Source organism: Nycticebus coucang, chromosome 17 (genome assembly GCF_027406575.1).
Source record: "Nycticebus coucang isolate mNycCou1 chromosome 17, mNycCou1.pri, whole genome shotgun sequence".
NCBI lineage: Eukaryota > Metazoa > Chordata > Mammalia > Primates > Lorisidae > Nycticebus > Nycticebus coucang.
In genome coordinates this window covers 15003646-15020494 of record NC_069796.1, presented here as the reverse complement: position 1 = coordinate 15020494, position 16849 = coordinate 15003646, and the positions used below count along the sequence as shown (strand labels likewise).

Sequence of the window (16849 nt, the reverse complement as noted above, 5' to 3'; positions counted from 1 at the left end):
GTACTTCACATAGTACCACTAGTTATTATAAGGTATCTCCCACCCCCAAAACTTTTTTTTTTTTTTTTTGTGAGACAGTCTCAAGCTATCGCCCTGGGTAGAGTGCCATGGCATCACAGCTCACAGCAACCTCCAACTCCTGGGCTCAAGCGAGTCTGCTGCCTCCGCCTCCCAAGTAGCTAGAACTACAGGCACCCGCCACAATGCCCGGCTATTTTTTTGTTGTTGTTGTTGCAGCTGTCATTGTTGTTTGGCAAGCCCTGGGCTGGATTCGAACCCGCCAGCTCAGGTGTATGTGGCTGGTGCCTTAGCCACTTGAGCCACAGGCGCCAAGCCCCCCAAAACTTTTTTAAAGTATATAATTATTCAATTTTCATTCCTTTATAAGATTTTATACAAACATATCCATAAATTTAAGAATATCTTCATTATTATTTACAAATTTTTCATTCTGGAAAGTTGGACACCTCATGAACAAACCTTAAAGGAAGATCTATATTAATTACTTTTCCTAGCAAACACAAAACTAGAAATCAGTTGTTTTGAAAACTAGTGCTAAAAATAATAACTTCTACTACTATCATTATTGCAACTAGATATTATTTATTACAACTATGTTTTGATGCTGTACTTAGGGTATATAATTTAATTCTCATGTTAATGTTGGTAATTCAAAACACGTAAGCTATAATAGCATGTGGAAAACCAACAATTCAAACCTAATCTGATTGACCCAAGTTCATTTCCTTGTTTTCTTCCAAACAATAATGAATGAAATTGATACAGCTAATTAACTTTTAGTCATACTTTATGAAAACTCACCTAAAGGGCAAGAAGGTGATTAGGAGATAAAATTATCACCTTACAATATGGTTAATAGGTGTTGCATGCAGGAAGAGTGCTCAGAAAGAGCATAGCTAGAGGACAGAGATTTTTCTAAACTTCTAAAGCAGAAGTTTACTTCGTTTCAAAACAAATTCTCATAAGAAAGCACAATTTATAAGACATATAAAAAAACTCCCCCTCAGCCACTCAACTTTGCTCAGCCACTCTTAGGGGCTCAGAACTTCCTTCCCCCTACTCGAATTACACTATTTCCTTTCCAGAAACATCTCAGAACATAAGCACTGGATCAGTGAAAACCATAAACTTCAGTATGGTAGAAAAGTCTACAAGATTCAGAGGTTTTACAGTATGAGTGACCTGCCCGTGGGGGCTGTAACCAAGAAATTGTAAGAACGTGGTCAATTTAGGAGTTAAGAACTAATATGTAAATTTGTCCTCAATGCAAAAATAATTCCTATGAAAGCAAATTCACAAGAGACAGAAAATAGAAAAGGGTCCTATGAGCTAAATCCTTATAGAAATATAATCCTACTTATAGAAATATAATCCTACTTAAGATAAAAAATGCTTAAAGATTCTATTTCTTGATGGAGAGATACTATATAATATATGGAAAATTCTGAAAGATAAATATGCAAAGGAATGAGAATTATTAACTGTAAGGCTACTCCAGTATTACCAAGGACATGGTGTCCAAAATAAGGTACATCGCATGAACAGGGGAAATTTAAAGTTGAATATAACATGTCCAAGGATAAAGAATTTATGTTTCCAGAATTGGTAAGAATTTTTGTAAACTTAATAAATGAAAGAGAATCACAGAAGATCTGTTTTTAGCTCAATCCAAACTCATATGGTTGACATAGTTTAGTACTTTTTTTCATATATTTTATTTAAAACAGATTTTTATGGGAATAAAAGAAAGGGTGACAACATGTTTATAAGACAACTGATCTATTAAACTGCTTTGATGTTCACCTGAAATAAGAATTCAGGTAGTTTTTATCTTCTTTTTCTAAATTTTTATAGTTACTTAAATGTTTAAGAAAATAGCAAATACCACATTAACAATGTTTGTTTTTTAATATTTGCCCTATCTACTCAACTGCACAGCTTCTTCTGGACATAGAGCAGATCTTCTAAATTTCATTTTTATTTATTTATTTATTTTTTGGCGGAGAGACAAATTCTCATTCTCTTGCTTGGCCTACAGCAGTGCAGTAGCATAGTCATAGCTCACTGCAACCTACAGCTCCTGGGCTCCAGCAAGCCTCCCACCTCAGGCTTCTGAGTAGCTGGGATTACAGGTGTGTGTCATCATGCCTGTGTTTGTATTTGTTGGTGGTAAGAAAAGGCAGGAACAGTACATTTCACATGTGCTTAAATGGTAAGAACTCTAATTTACATATGTAGCTATGCAGACCCTGGGCGCCTTTGCTGAAAAGAAATATTAAGAGTTGTGGCTCACGCCTGTAGTCCTAGCACACTGGAGGCCAGGGCAGGTAAATTGCTTGAGCTCAGGAGTTTGAGACTGGCCTGAGCAAGAGTGAAATCCAATCTCTACTAAAAATAGAAAAATTAGCCAGGAGTGGTGGTGTAGGAGGAGTAGGCCGAGCTACTGGGGAAGCTGAGGCAAGAAAATCACTTGAGCCCAGGAATTTCAGATTACTCTGAGCTATGATGCCACAGCATTCTACTCAGGGCTACTACTGAGTGAGACTCTGTCAAAAAAAAAAAAAAAAAAAAAATTATAAAGCACACTATGGGTATCTAATAAATATTGAATATACTTTTTCCTTCAAAATAATGCATATCAATTAGGTTAAAATTCAAAAATTAAAGAACAAAGCATTTATTTGTATTCAACAGCTTTTACTACCTTGCTATCAGTAAATCATTAAATATATTATATACAGTGCTTACAGACAGCCAAATCTTAACTTGAAAAAAGCTTATTTAGGGCAGCACCTGTGGCTCAAGGAGTAGGGCGCCGGTCCCATATGCCGGAGGCAGCAGGTTCAAACCCAGCCCCAGCCAAAAACCACAAAAAAAGAAAAAAAGAAAAAAGCTTATTTAGTCATTGAAAAAACAGGATGAGGATTAAATCAGATATATTTAACTTTTTAATAGTTACAAGCCCTCTATTAGACTGAACTAAGATCTAAAAAAGAATTAAAAATGGAAAATAGGTCAAATACTGTAAACTCCTTTCTATAGACTGTCACCTTGCTATAGTTCATTTCAGAAAGATGCTCCACACAAAACATTTTTGAATTTGATTACATTGGCACCTGCCTATAGAGGTGATCGAGTAAAATACAGCGTATCCATACTATTTAATAATCAAGAATCAAGCTAATATGTATACATTGGCATAGAAGGATCTGAAGACAGGCTTCCATTCAGATCTTTATTTACCCTGATCATTTTGGGAGGTGAATAAGGCAAGGCAGGTGAGTGGACAGACTATATTCACAGCTGTCATTGTCAAAGTCATATAGTCTCCAAACCAAGCTCTCTCATTTCACCCTGGCTTTGGGGGCATTGGTCCAATAGGGACAAGAGCCCAAGGATGCCCTATTAGAGACACACTGTTCAGGAAATGGGTAGGTAACTCAGCTGGAAAAATAAGCAGACCCTCCCAGCAAACCCACAGTGAGTATATGGTGTAACTGGGAAATACTTCAAAATCAGATCTGCTCTATGTCCACCTATTTTAAAAATTTAGGTGTTATTACCACAGCATAAGTTAGCTGCACATAATAAAGTGTCTGCCTCCATTTTTGATGTTTAACTGCTGACAGCCTTCAAGCCCCACTAGTCCCTTTTCTTCTGCCCCACATCTGGACAAGCTGATAGGGAAAGTCCTGGTATCTTTCCCTTACACAGGTGGAAAATTCAAACCACGTAAGACCTGTCCTGCATGTAGAAATCCTTATCCCAATCTACCATGTAACCACCAAAAACCCTAAGTGAGTTGTTTCCTGCTCTCCCCAGAAAGTGTCAAAATGTGAGCAAACTTTCCATATCCTCCTGGTGCATACGTGGCATGACCAGTCTCTACAACCAAGCCAATTCTGTGTATGTGGGGGGTGTCTATCCCACTGCTTCAGGGTGACAACATTAGTCTACGTGAGTGACACAGAATGTAGGACTTAAAATTTTATATTAAGAAACAGGTAAGAACCGCAATAAAAGAAATGTGGCAGTGGTTTAGGTATTGGGCAGTAGGGCCACACAGAAACTTTCATCTTGGAGGCTATAAAGTTAATGACCCACATTTGTAGTAACAAAACATCTGGCAAAGCTATCATCTATGACACCTTTAAAAGCAGATAAATTTGCTCAATGACAATTTTTTTCTCTCTGACATATAAACTAATAATGTTCCAGATAGAGGCAGTTTTGTCACCATGGACACCAAAGTGAGAGCACAGGGAACATGATAAACTGTGTGAAGAAGAAATAAACCTGTCTTAAGCAGCTAATATTTTGACATTTGCTAGAGCAGCATCAACTAGCCCATACTGACTAACAACACAAGGAGCATTCTTTACAACTTTCACCTACCCAGAAGCAGTCTAGGGCTGTGTGTAAAACTCTGTGTCTGCTCCTCAGAAAATATAAACTGAACTATTTAGAATATACCTGACTGTTAGAAGGTTCAGAGCTGCTTGAAAGTCAAAATAATCTACTCTCATCAGAGGGGTGAAAGCAAGGCTAACACTGTTTTGGAGAATGGATAGGAAATGTCTATTTGACTAGTCTTTGAGTCTTGGTATCCTAAAATGTTTGCCTCACTGCCCTGAAAAAATAAATAAAACAAGATCTTAGACTGTCTCAAACAAACAAACAAAACAAAGAAAACAACAAACAAACAAAAAAAAGAGCTTAGCCCAGAAGGAAAAGAGACAGCTAATTTTGGCAAGTTCTAAAATGCCAGGATAATGTTATATAAAATGAAAAGATTATATATACACAATACATATTGTATTATCCCATCTTTATTTGTTTAAGAATATATTTGTTTCTGTATATAACGTGTACAAAAAGCACTAGAATTATACAAATGCTAAAATGTTAACACACTAGGCAATCTCTGGGATCAAAATGGTTAATTTTTCTCTTATATGTATCTTCTAATTTTTCTAAAATGAATCCATATTAATGTAAAATAGAAGTTTGTTTTTTTTTTAAGAGACAGAGTATCATTTTGTCACCCTCGGTAGAGTTTTGTGGCATCACAGCTCACAGCAACATCCAGGTCTTGGGCTTAGGTGATTCTCTTGCCTCAGCCTCCCGAGTAGCTGGGAATACAGGTGCCTGCCACAACGCCTGGCTATAAAATATAAGTTTTAAAAACATTTTGCACCATGTATGAAAGTTGTAGATGAGTATAGCTTAATTTCCTTAAGGAAAACTTTTATTCTCTATCAATAAATGTCAGAACCTCACTTTTATTACATTTCACAAAAGAATCCTCAATTTTCTCAAAAAATGTCAAATGTATTGTATAAATTAATGACTTCTGGGCAGCCATTTTAAAATAGAGCTTTTTAAAATACTACAATATAATTTTTAATATTGTAAACCCTAATGCTTAAAAGATCCAAGAGTCTTTTTAAGTGTGAAAACGTGTAAGACATATTAGAGAAAATCAGGAGACCACTAAAATCAGACTCCTATGAACATCAAGTTCAAGTTCCCTGTCCAAAGTGAGTTAATAAATGAAATCCAATCCCACTCCGAAATATGATCAAATAAGACAGGATGAAGAGAAACTTACTTTTGTTGTTCACAAATAATAAAATACATTCCTTTTGCTGTATTTTGATTACAAAGGTATGCATGAAATTGCTGACTTTTAATGCATATAAATTATGCCTCGATAAAACTGATTTTTTAAAACTACAATTATAGTTTCTGCTGCTACAATTGCCCTATTATTTTCAGACTGTCTCATTCAATGGTTTAATCATTCGTAAATAATCTCTTAGATTATCCAAATTTAATAGAGAAAAAGATAAGCCCAGAATAGAAAAAGAATCTCTCCCTCCTCATTCCATAATGACCAGTAAGACGGGTGAGAAACCTCAGTCATGTAGCCCTTCTCTCACCTTCAGCTTTCAACGAGCCATGAAGTCCTTTCAATCCTACTTTCTTTCATCCCTATCTTAGCACCTTAGTTCATTTTTCTGGATTACTGTCACAGATTTTAATTGATTTCCATCTTAGTATCTCCTTGTTTACCAATCCAACTTCCCTAACACAGGACAAAATTATCTTGCCAAAAATGCACATACAAACAAAGCAACAATGGCAACAAAACCTTCTCTGAAAACATTAGTTACTTTAGAATAAAGTGCAAAGGGCGGCACCTGTGGCTCAAGGAGTAGGGTGCCAGTCCCATATACCAGAAGTAGCGGGTTCGAACCGACCCCGGCCAAAAACTGCAACAACAAAAAAAGAATAAAGTGCAAGGTCGATGGTACTAATGGTTCTTCAAAATCAGGCCTCTTGTTCAATACCAATCCCTCCTCATAATAAAGCCTGTATTTTATACATCTGCTAGTAAGGCCACCCACCCTCTCCTTTTCTATCTGTGAAATATCTACTAATCCTTTAAAAGTCCAGTTAAATGTAATTTCCTCCATTACTCTCATAGGCAAGAAGGTAAGTTCATTTGTGGTCCCGTTAGCATGCTGTACGTGCTGTTATCCGTTAATGCCATTGTTTCTTCTAGACGTGATTCCTGTAGCACAGGAGCTCAATCTTCTCCACCAAGCAAAGCTCAGGGTAAAAATAACTTATGAACTGAATAAATGACAAATACAAATTAATGTTTTTCTTAAGTAAAACTTAGAAGATTTGACATTATAAAAATATTACCTTGTCTACATGGAAAATCAAATCCAGTTCACAGACATTTTCAAAACATTTGTCTAATGTTTCCACAAATACCTATGGAAAAAGAAAAGAAAAAAGGAAAAGAGCTTTTGAGAACTGTTTTAGTTCATTCAAATCTATTATCTACAAAGCAGACAATTCTTAATTGTAAACTAAAACTATTGTCAAATTTTTGTCTTTAAAATTAAAAGTTGTATTAAATAAATGCAAGAGGTGTAAAAATAGACTATTTTTCAGTAAACTATTTCTCAATACTTATGTATATAAAACAAAATAAACTTTTTTTGACAATGACCAAAACTAGAAAGCACCATTACTTACAAAAGTTCTTAAAAATACTAAACTCTATTTTTCTTTAAGAAAAACAAACAAAAAAAAAAAACAAGTGATTGTGAAATGGGGGCAGGAATTTAATACTTAACTCAGGCTTCCTATCTTTTTTATAAGGAAGAAAAGAAGCTTGTTAAGATACTTAACAAGATGATTGGAAAAGTCCAAGTCCTTACCATATCTAATGTAGCCAGTAATTTTTAATCAGCAAACCAGTATAAAAGACCACTAAAAATGACTTATACAAAGAGTGCAGACTTTGGAATCAGACTTACCTGAGTTCAAACTCTGGCCTGAATAACTTAAGACTCAATTAAACAGGCCTGGGTTGTTCAAGCCCTGCATATTCCCCCAAATGTCGTTTTTTAGGACTAGCCCTTGGCCAGCTCCCGAGGACTCAGCTCTGACCATTTGAAACATGCTGTCTGGGCGGCACCTGTGGCTCAAGGAGTAGGGCGCCGGTCCCATATGCCAGAGGTGGCGGGTTCAAACCTAGCCCCAGCCAAAAACCAAAAAAAAAAAGAAAAGAAACATGCTGTCTGATTAGTGTATGTTCATCTACCTGTGGTCTTGGGCCATGCTGTACCAGTCTGAGCAGATAGTTTATGCTAACAAAGTGACTCATGGAAAACACCTGCTTTTTCTCTGAAGCTTAAGTAACCAAGGTCAGTCACGCAAGCACCACATGTCTACATGACTGACCCCCAATAGAAATCTTGGACACTCAACGTAGCACAAAGCTTCCTTGGTTGATAACAATTTGTATATGACATCACATATGTCTGGGGGAGTTAGGCATGTCCCATGTGACTCCAGTGGGAAGGGACACCTGAAAGCTTGCAACTGGTTTCCTCCAGACTCCTTGCTACGTGCCTTTGCTGATATTACTCTGTAGGCTTTTACTATAATGAACCATAAATATAGCAACTTCTGAGTTCTGTGAAACCTAGCAGATCCTCCAGATGCCTGTAAGAACCCCTAACACAAGCCTTCAAAAATTAATCTCTTAAATTCCACCTTACATAGTTGTCACTGACTACTCTATTCCCATTTCTATTTCTACCACCCCTCTCGGTGGTAACCTTTAGTTAAGTGCCTTGATAGTGTATCATTCAAACTGGGGCAGTTTTAAGAGTTAAGAGGGAACAGCTGTTCATAATTATTTAATAGTATGTAATGTTATTATAAGTAATAATAGCCTGGAAAAACAGATGTAACCTAGGACTATCCCAAGCAAACTGAAATGTATGGTCACACTATTCACAGGTGATCTATTGGGCAAGGAGTAAAATCTACAAGGTTCTTGCCTGATCCAACCTTAGACCAGTTTACACTGATTCACAATGGAAGGTTCATTCCCAGCATCAGTGTAAATGGGTAAGAAACACGAGACTATGTAGATATGCAACTACAGCTGAGCTCTGTACAACGCAGGGGTTGGGACACCAACCCCTTCACAAAGTAGAAAATCCACATCTAACTTCTGACTCCCCTAAATGTGACTAATAGCCTACAGGAAGCCTTACTGATAACATAAAAAGCTGATTAACACACATTTTGTATTTCACATTAAAAAAATACAAAGTTTTCATGCCTGCTGGCATGGCTGCAGCAAGAGCTTCACAAATTTCCTTTTTTATAATGGTCCTACACTGTATTCATTTGTCTTGAAATAGTGGGCATTTGGAGCTGCAGACCTCAATCTATGATACCTATTAGCAATTCAACTTCTGGTAATGTTATGACTCTTTTCTGTTTCCTGACAGTACTTCCAGCATCGCTAGTGGCACTTTGTATAGGTCTCATGTTGTTATATATAAGAACTGCGACAGAGCCCTTTTTACTGGACACACAATTTACTTCAAACTGTTCAAGAGATGATTAGCATTTTAAGCAGATATTCCCACTTGTCACCAAAATATCGACAGAAGGTGGCCATGAAATTATTATAATACCATGTGTACAACCATTAGTTTTATGCAGACATGATTTAATGCTGCATCTTTGCATTTATTTAACATTTCTTTCAACTGCAAATGGTGCCATGTCTGGTCTGTAAATGTATGCATATGTTTTAATAAATTCTAACTGTTTATAATAGATTTGTATATGTATATCTGATGGTGGTAAATTATAAAATGGACTAGTATCTACATATAAGTTATGCATTCATGACATACCTGGCTTCTTAAGTTTTTCAACATTTCTAGGTCATGTGCTTCCTCTGCGAGTTTTTTCAAATTATTGAATATCTCCCCCCAATTTTTCTAATGTTTGTTGAAAAAAATCAGTGGGTAAGTTACCCATGCAATTCAATCCCATGTTGTTCAAGGGTCCACTGTATATAATTACAATCACTTCTGTCTTAGACCAAAGGCTGACAAACTTTATTTTGCAAAGAGCTAGACAGTAAATATTTTAGGTTGTGATGGGCTATATAGTTTAGCATAAAAATAGCCATGGACAACATGCAAACAAATAAGCATAGTTCTGTTTCAATAAGTTTATTTACAAAAAACAGGCCAGAGTGTGGACTTGACTTTCAAGTAGTAGGTCAAGTTGTTGATGCCTGACTTAGACCAATTTTACCAGGAGAAAGAATAGGTCAGTAGTAACCAAGAATATATAATACAGATTTAAGTCATCATCTCATCTGTGAGAAGACAGCAAGTTATTAAGACGACTAAAAGTAGGGCATACAAAGATGTGATATTGTGAAATACATATTTGGTCTTCATCCTGTTTCTGTCACATAACTCTTAGGACCCTTGGAATCTCCTAATGATGAGTGTGTTCTTGAGATCACTGATGGTTGGGGGATCCCAAAAGGCCTGGGGATAGGGGACTGTTGCCTAGGGAATCAACCACATGATTAGATTAGAACTTTCAGTCCTATCCCCCAACCTCCAGGGAGGGGAGAGGGACTGAAATGTTAGGTTGATTGCCAATGGCGAATGATCTTATCAATCATGTCTACAGTAAGAGGCTTCCATAAAAATCCAAAAACATAGGGTTCAGAAGGCTTCCAGACAGCTGTACACCTGGAGGTGCCTGGAGTGTGGTACACTGAGAGGGGCACAGGAGCTCTGCGGACCCTTCCCACGTTACTTTGCCTTATGCATCTCCTAGTCTGACTGTTGGCATTGGAAATAGGGGGGCAGTCTTATGGGACCCGCAATCTGTGGGTTCTTATATTATCTCTAGGTCATGTCAGAATTAAATTACAGGACACACAGCTGGAGAACCCCCACACAATCTGGTGTCAAAAACACTGTATCGGGTGATTGTGGAAGTAAAGAGAAATAACTGTTTTGTTATTTTACAACAGGTCAACCTCAATTGAGTTTTAGTTTAATTTTATGGTAAACAGAAAAGAAATACCATCGAGTATTCACCCAAACTACCAACTAATTCAGATACATTTTCCCTCTCTAATACAACAGATTTATGGGGTAAAGCTGCTTCAATGGAGTGTGAGTTGACAAATATTAACTTCATAGGAAGAGTAAAAATAGGGGTGCAAAGGAAATAACTCTTCTTGTTGAGAAAGAAGAATATATTTACTTTGGAAAGAGTAATTTAGAAATTGTCTGAATACCAATAAATACAATCATAGTCAAAAGTTATAGGAGATAAAGCCATTTACGTTCCCTCTCTTAGTAAGTTTTTACTTAAGTATCACATATAGAAAAGTACAAAAAACATATAACATGATAGATTTGTGTAACCAACACCCAAACCGAGTTTTAACATTACCAGCACTACTGGAGCCCCACAAGTCCATCAGTCACTAGCACCCCCAAAAGTAACCAATACCTGGCTTTCCAACACTGTAGCGATGTTTTGACCCTTTCTGAACCACATTTAAATGGGATCATAAAATATATACTCCTTTGTAAGTGGCTTCTTATGTTCACTGTTATTTTTGTGAGATTCATTCACAATAGCTCATTCATTCTCATCACACGGCTTGTCACTGAGTTAATATACCACAGTGCATTGTATTTGTCCATTCTACTATTAATAGAAATTTGAGTTTAATTATAATAGGGACCATTCTAATTAGTGCTGCTAAGAACATCCCTTACACATGTCTTTTAGTGAATGTGTGTACACATATTTAGTGAATGTATACGTAGAGCAGAAATGCTGGGTCCTGGAATAGCTTATGTTAAGCTTCCAAATAAATTTTCAAAACGACAGTACAAACTTAAGACTCTAAACAGCAGAGCTCCCATAGTTCCATACTCTTGTCAGCACTTTACATTATCTTTTAATTTTAGCCATATTCATGAGTGTGTGGTGGTATATGGTGATATTAATTTATACTTCCCTGACAACTAATGAGATTGTGTATCAGTCATTTTTATTAGCCACTTACATATCCTTTCTCATAATACCTGTTCAGAACTTGCTTCTTTTTCTACTGGTCTTTTTCTTATCAATATGGAAGAATGTTTTACATATTTTAGGTACTCTCTCATATGTATATATTACAAGCATCTTCTTTTGCTCTGTGCTTTGCCGTTTCATTATACTAATAGTGCTTTTGGAAGAACATAAATTTTACACTCCACTATAATGTTTCAGTTTTTTTCCTATATGGTTGCTATTTTTTTATGTCTAATTTTAGGAATTTTTGCCTACATCAAGGTCAGGAAAGATATTCTACAAGAAAACAAAAGCTTTATTGTTTTACTTTTCAAGTTTGGACTGAATCTATCTGGAATTGACTTTTGTGTATGATGTGAAGTGGTCTTCCTTAATTTTAAGCCATTATTAAACTCATAAATTAGAACAGAATTTCCACTATCTTTATTTTTTCTTGCTTACTTTTTCCAGTTCCAGTGGTTTGATTACTTACATGTTGCAGCTATGCTTCTGAATCATTAGAAGATGACGATCCTGGAAAAAATGCTGTCTAGTTTCCCTTCACCTATGTGTATGTACAAAAGATCAATAGAACCCTCTACATGTGCAAATTATATTGGACAAAAAAGGAAAAAAACATTCTTAAAGCATTAAGGGTGCCACAGGTAAACTAAACTTACACGCATCCTGTGGAGGCAGCATGGTGCAAAGATAAGGACATGCGCTTTGAAACCAGGAAGATTTGGTTGGCTTCAAATTCCTGCTCTGCAGCCCTGAACATCATTTAATTCCTTTAAATTTCAGAACTATAAAATAGTGATAAAACTCTCTACCTTTCTGGCTTATCAAAAAGATTGAGTTAAACAACTCAGAGTGCCCACCCAGTTCCCAACACATATCTAATAAATTTCAGCCAGAACTATTTGTCTGGCTGTTCAAAATGTGGTAACTATAGGATTAAAATAGAAATAGAAAAATCCTAATTCTGTTGATAAATACTGATATAACAGCAAGGTAACTACATACTCCAATTCCTAAGACATTTTGATTTGCTTGTTTACTTAAAAAGAAAAAAAATGCTACCCATATTTAAACCAGAACAATACTGCTTATAAAAAATAAGAATACGGGCGGCGCCAGCCCCATATGCCAGAGGTGGGCTCAAACCCAATCCCGGCCAGAAACTGCAAAAAAAAAAAAAAAGAAAAGAAAAACATTATACTGGCAGCACCTGTAGCTCAGTGGGTAGGGCGCCAGCCACATACACCAAGGCTGGCAGGTTCAAACCCAGCCTGGGCTAGCTGAAAAACAACAATGACAACTGCAACAAAAAAATATAGCTGGGGCAGCACCTGTGGCTCACAGAAGTAGGGCGCCAGCCCCATATGCCAGAGGTGGTGGGTTCAAACCCAGCCCTGGCCAGAAACTGTAAAAAAAAAAAAAAAAAAAATATATATATATATATATATATATAGAGAGAGAGAGAGAGAGAGAGCGGGCGCACGCTGGGCATTGTGGTGTGCACCTGTAGCCCCAGCTACTTGGAAGGCCAAGGCAAGAGAATCGCTTAAGCCCAAGAGTTTGAGGTTGCTATGAGCTGTGATGCCACAGCATTCTACCCAGGGCGACAGCTTAAGACTGTCTCAAAAAAAAAAAAAAAAAAAAGTACCCTGTGCAAAATGTCATTATAGTTACACCTTTTTTAATTATGAAAAGGAGTCTTGAGATTTAAAGCACTCAAGTGCTTTAAATCCACAGTTGACCACCTCCTTAAGGTGACCTAATTTTCATAGATCAGACATGTATCACATGTACGTATCAGTACAGTAGACCTAGTTCCTTATGTAACCACCTCCATATATTGACCAGTTTGTTACTGTCTCTTGTGTAGTCAATTTACAGAGGTTGTACTGTACTGTTTCATTTAAAAAACAAATCAAAGACCTTCTTCAACTGACTTCCATTTTTTCCTCTTAACAAAAATGATTTAATATAATTAGAAATCCACCGTGAATACACACTGAAGATCTCTTACATGGACAAGTCTAATACAAAACAAATAAGGTACACAAAATTAATAAAAAACATTTAAAGGGTCTTGAGGGTTCTAACTGTATCAAACAATAACAAAATTGCTGTTTAATTATTTCATAGGGAGAAAGATAAAGTGACAGATAAAGACCCAGAGATAAAGACCCAGAAGTGACATGGTAAATAGCGCCCTCTTGTGTTTCATTTAAGAAAAAGATACAAAGTTTAAAGCCAATTGAAAAGCAAACGATACCTAGACTAAGCAGCTACTCAGGTGACAGGGATATAAAACTACTTAATCTCTGGCCTCGTGGAATTGAAAGGCTAGTGGAAGAGAAATTACCTTTAATTTACTAAAAAAACAAAAAAAATCACATACCAAGTTTTCTTTTACTTTAATGATGTAGTAGTCCAAAAATAAATATGAAAGAGATATTCAGGAAAATGCTACATCTCCATGTAACTATAGCCCCTCCCTCCCCCGCCTTCCCAGGTTCTTCTACCAACAGAACTTCCTTGATTCCTTTATCTTGATTCAAAAACCTGTATGTCCAGGCCACAAAGGGGAACAGAAATCTATTATGAGGTAGCTTAGTACCTACAAGTACTTAGTAGTCAAGAGCACAAGCTATATGTAGCAGCAGGTCTGCACTCAAATTCCAGCTTTGCCTCTAACTCTGCAATCTAGGGCAAGTTATTTAACTCTGAGTCTCAATTTCTTATCTAATGGTACCTACAGTCTAGAGTTGTTTTAGTGATTAAATATACAGTAAAGAACTTAGAACAATGTCTCACAAAAGAAAACACTCAATGCATATTAGCTAGCGTAATATCATACACGTGGAGAGATAAAAATGTGTACACAGTAAAATAAAATAGGTGTCATAAAATTCCCTTAAGCAATACCACTTAGTTAGAAGATCACCATTAGAGTTTCTAAATTAAGAAGGAATAGATACTGGTGTTTGGAATCCATAATAATAAATAAAATACAAAAGGGGTTAAACTGACAGGCAGGAAAAGTGTTCACTGCAAGAGTAGGAGGCATAAATTCAAGAACACAAATAAAATGCCAAGAAATCTCAAAAACAATTTTTTTTAGTCACTGCCAGATGTTCTAGAGAGATATGTTTTGGTTTAGCTCAAAAATAATTTTTAAAAAACCCACTAATAATAAAGCTGGGGAAGATAAACTAGACTTAAAATCAGATCAATTACCTATGAAGAACAATTATTAATGTAGCCTAATGTATTAATGTAACAATTATTAATTAATATGCTCTCCAATATACACTATTCATATCTTTCAAATATGGTGTTTAAGGTACGTCAGGTGCTGTAGACAGTACTTGACTCAGCATATGACAGGATTCTGGGCTGGATTTCCACTAAACCTGACCCTGGACACTCATGTGTTAATGATAATAATGTTAATAAAACCAGAGAGACATTTACTGTGCACTTACTAATTACCATGCACTTGACACATATTCAACTCTCGATGTCACTATAAAGAAATTAAGAGTTGATGAAAGGACCATCTATTTTCTATATCATCTCATAATAATTATGAAAGAGTTTAATGATTCGTGTTATAGAACAAGGTTAATGACGACAATAGTACTTACTGGGTTCAGTTGACCTTTGAACAACAGGGGTTAGGGACACTGCCCCTCCCTTCCCACATTTGAAAATCCATATAAAACCTGGGCAGTGACTGTGGCTCAGTGGGTAGGGCGCTGGCCCCATATACCACGGTGGTAGGTTCGAACCTGGCCCCAGCCAAACTGCAACAACAAAAATAATAGCCAGGCGTTGTGGCAGGTGCCTGTAGTCCTAGTTACTCGGGAGGCTGAGGCAAGAGAATCACCTAAGCCCAGGAGTATGAGGTTGCTGTGAGCTGTGATGCTACAGCACTCTACTGAGGGTGATAAAGTGAGACTCTGTCTGGAAAAAAAAAAAGAAAAAAAAGAAAATCCACATAAAACTTTTGTCTTCACCCAAAACTTAACTACTAATAGCTTACTGGTGACCAGAAGCCTTACCAATAACATAAATAGTTGATTAATACATATTTTGTAGTTAAGGTATTATATATTATATTCTTTTTTTTTTTTGAGACAGAGTCTCAAGCTGTTGCCCTGGATAGAGTGCCATAGTGTCATACATCACAGCAACCTCCGACTCTTGGGCTCAAGTAAGCCTCTTGCCTCAGTTTTTCTACTTTTAGTAGACGGGGTATTGCTTTGCTCAGGCTGGTCTCGAACCTGTGAGCCCAAGCAATCGTCCTACTTTGGTCTCCTAGAGTGCTAGGATTACAGGCATGAGCCACCACACGCAGCACTATATACTGTATTCTAGAGAAAAGAAGGTTATAAATAAAATCATAAGGAAAAGAAAATATATTTGCTGTTCATTAAGTGGAAGTCAATCATCGTACAGGTCTTCATCCTCATCACCTTCTCATTGAGTAGGCTGAGAAGGGGGAGGAAGAAAGGGGGTTCGTCTTGCTGTCTCAGAGTGGCAGAGGCAGAAGAAGTGAAGGAGGTGGAAGGGAAGGCAGGAGAGCCACGCTAACTTATTCAAAAAAATCCACACATAAGTGGACCCACACAGTTCAAATTCGTTGTTCAAGGATCAACTGTACACATTATTATGGCAATGCTACCACTGCTATTGTTCCAAGTGTTTTAAATAGATTATTATATTTGATCCACCACAGTAATCCCCTAAGGTAAGTTTTTTGTTTGTTTTTTTTGTAGAGACAGAGTCTCACTTTATCACCCTTGGTAGAGTGCTTTGGCGTCACAGCTCACAGCAACCTCCAACTCCTGGGCTTAGGCGATTCTCTTGCCTCAGCCTCCCAAGTAGCTGGGACTACAGGCGCCCGCCACAATGCCCGGCTATTTTTTGGTTGCAGTTCAGCCGGGGCTGGGTTTGAACCCGCCACCCTTGGTATATGGGGCCGGCGCCCTACCCACTGAGCCACAAGCGCTGCCCAAAGTAAGTATTTTTATTATCAATCATTGGCAAAAGCATAATCTAAAGAAAAAGGTTAACTATTAACAATTAAGTGGTAGAGTCCTAACTCAAATCCAAAAAGTCTTACTGCAGAACCCACATTCTTATTCACTATTCATACCCTTCCAACAACAAAGAGTACTTTATGAAGTGATTATTTAAAAATTTGGAAAATACAAAAAAGTATGAAGCAAAAATTTAGACTGTCCATACTTCTAGTACTAACAAATATCTACCATTAACTGTTACAATCCGATTCATAACTTCCTTTTAGATGAAGAAACAGAAAAAGAAATAAACAAAAATGCAAGCTTTTCAAAGCATTCTTGAAATGTTTCATCCA

The 16849-nt window shown here is 36.8% G+C and overlaps 1 protein-coding gene across 4 annotated transcripts in view; it reads right to left on the bottom strand.

The window, feature by feature from the left end:
- The window catches only part of AP3S1 (adaptor related protein complex 3 subunit sigma 1), a 71839-nt gene that overhangs the window by 11610 nt on the left and 43380 nt on the right, over positions 1–16849 (bottom strand). For all 4 annotated transcript variants that reach the window (XR_008375164.1, XM_053566117.1, XM_053566115.1 and 1 more), the window contains exon 4: positions 6736–6807. Coding sequence is in view for 3 of the 4 variants with exons in the window: in XM_053566117.1 (XP_053422092.1) it covers positions 6736–6807 (72 nt within the window). In the remaining variant the exon portion in view is untranslated. The remainder of the gene's footprint in view (positions 1–6735; positions 6808–16849) is intronic.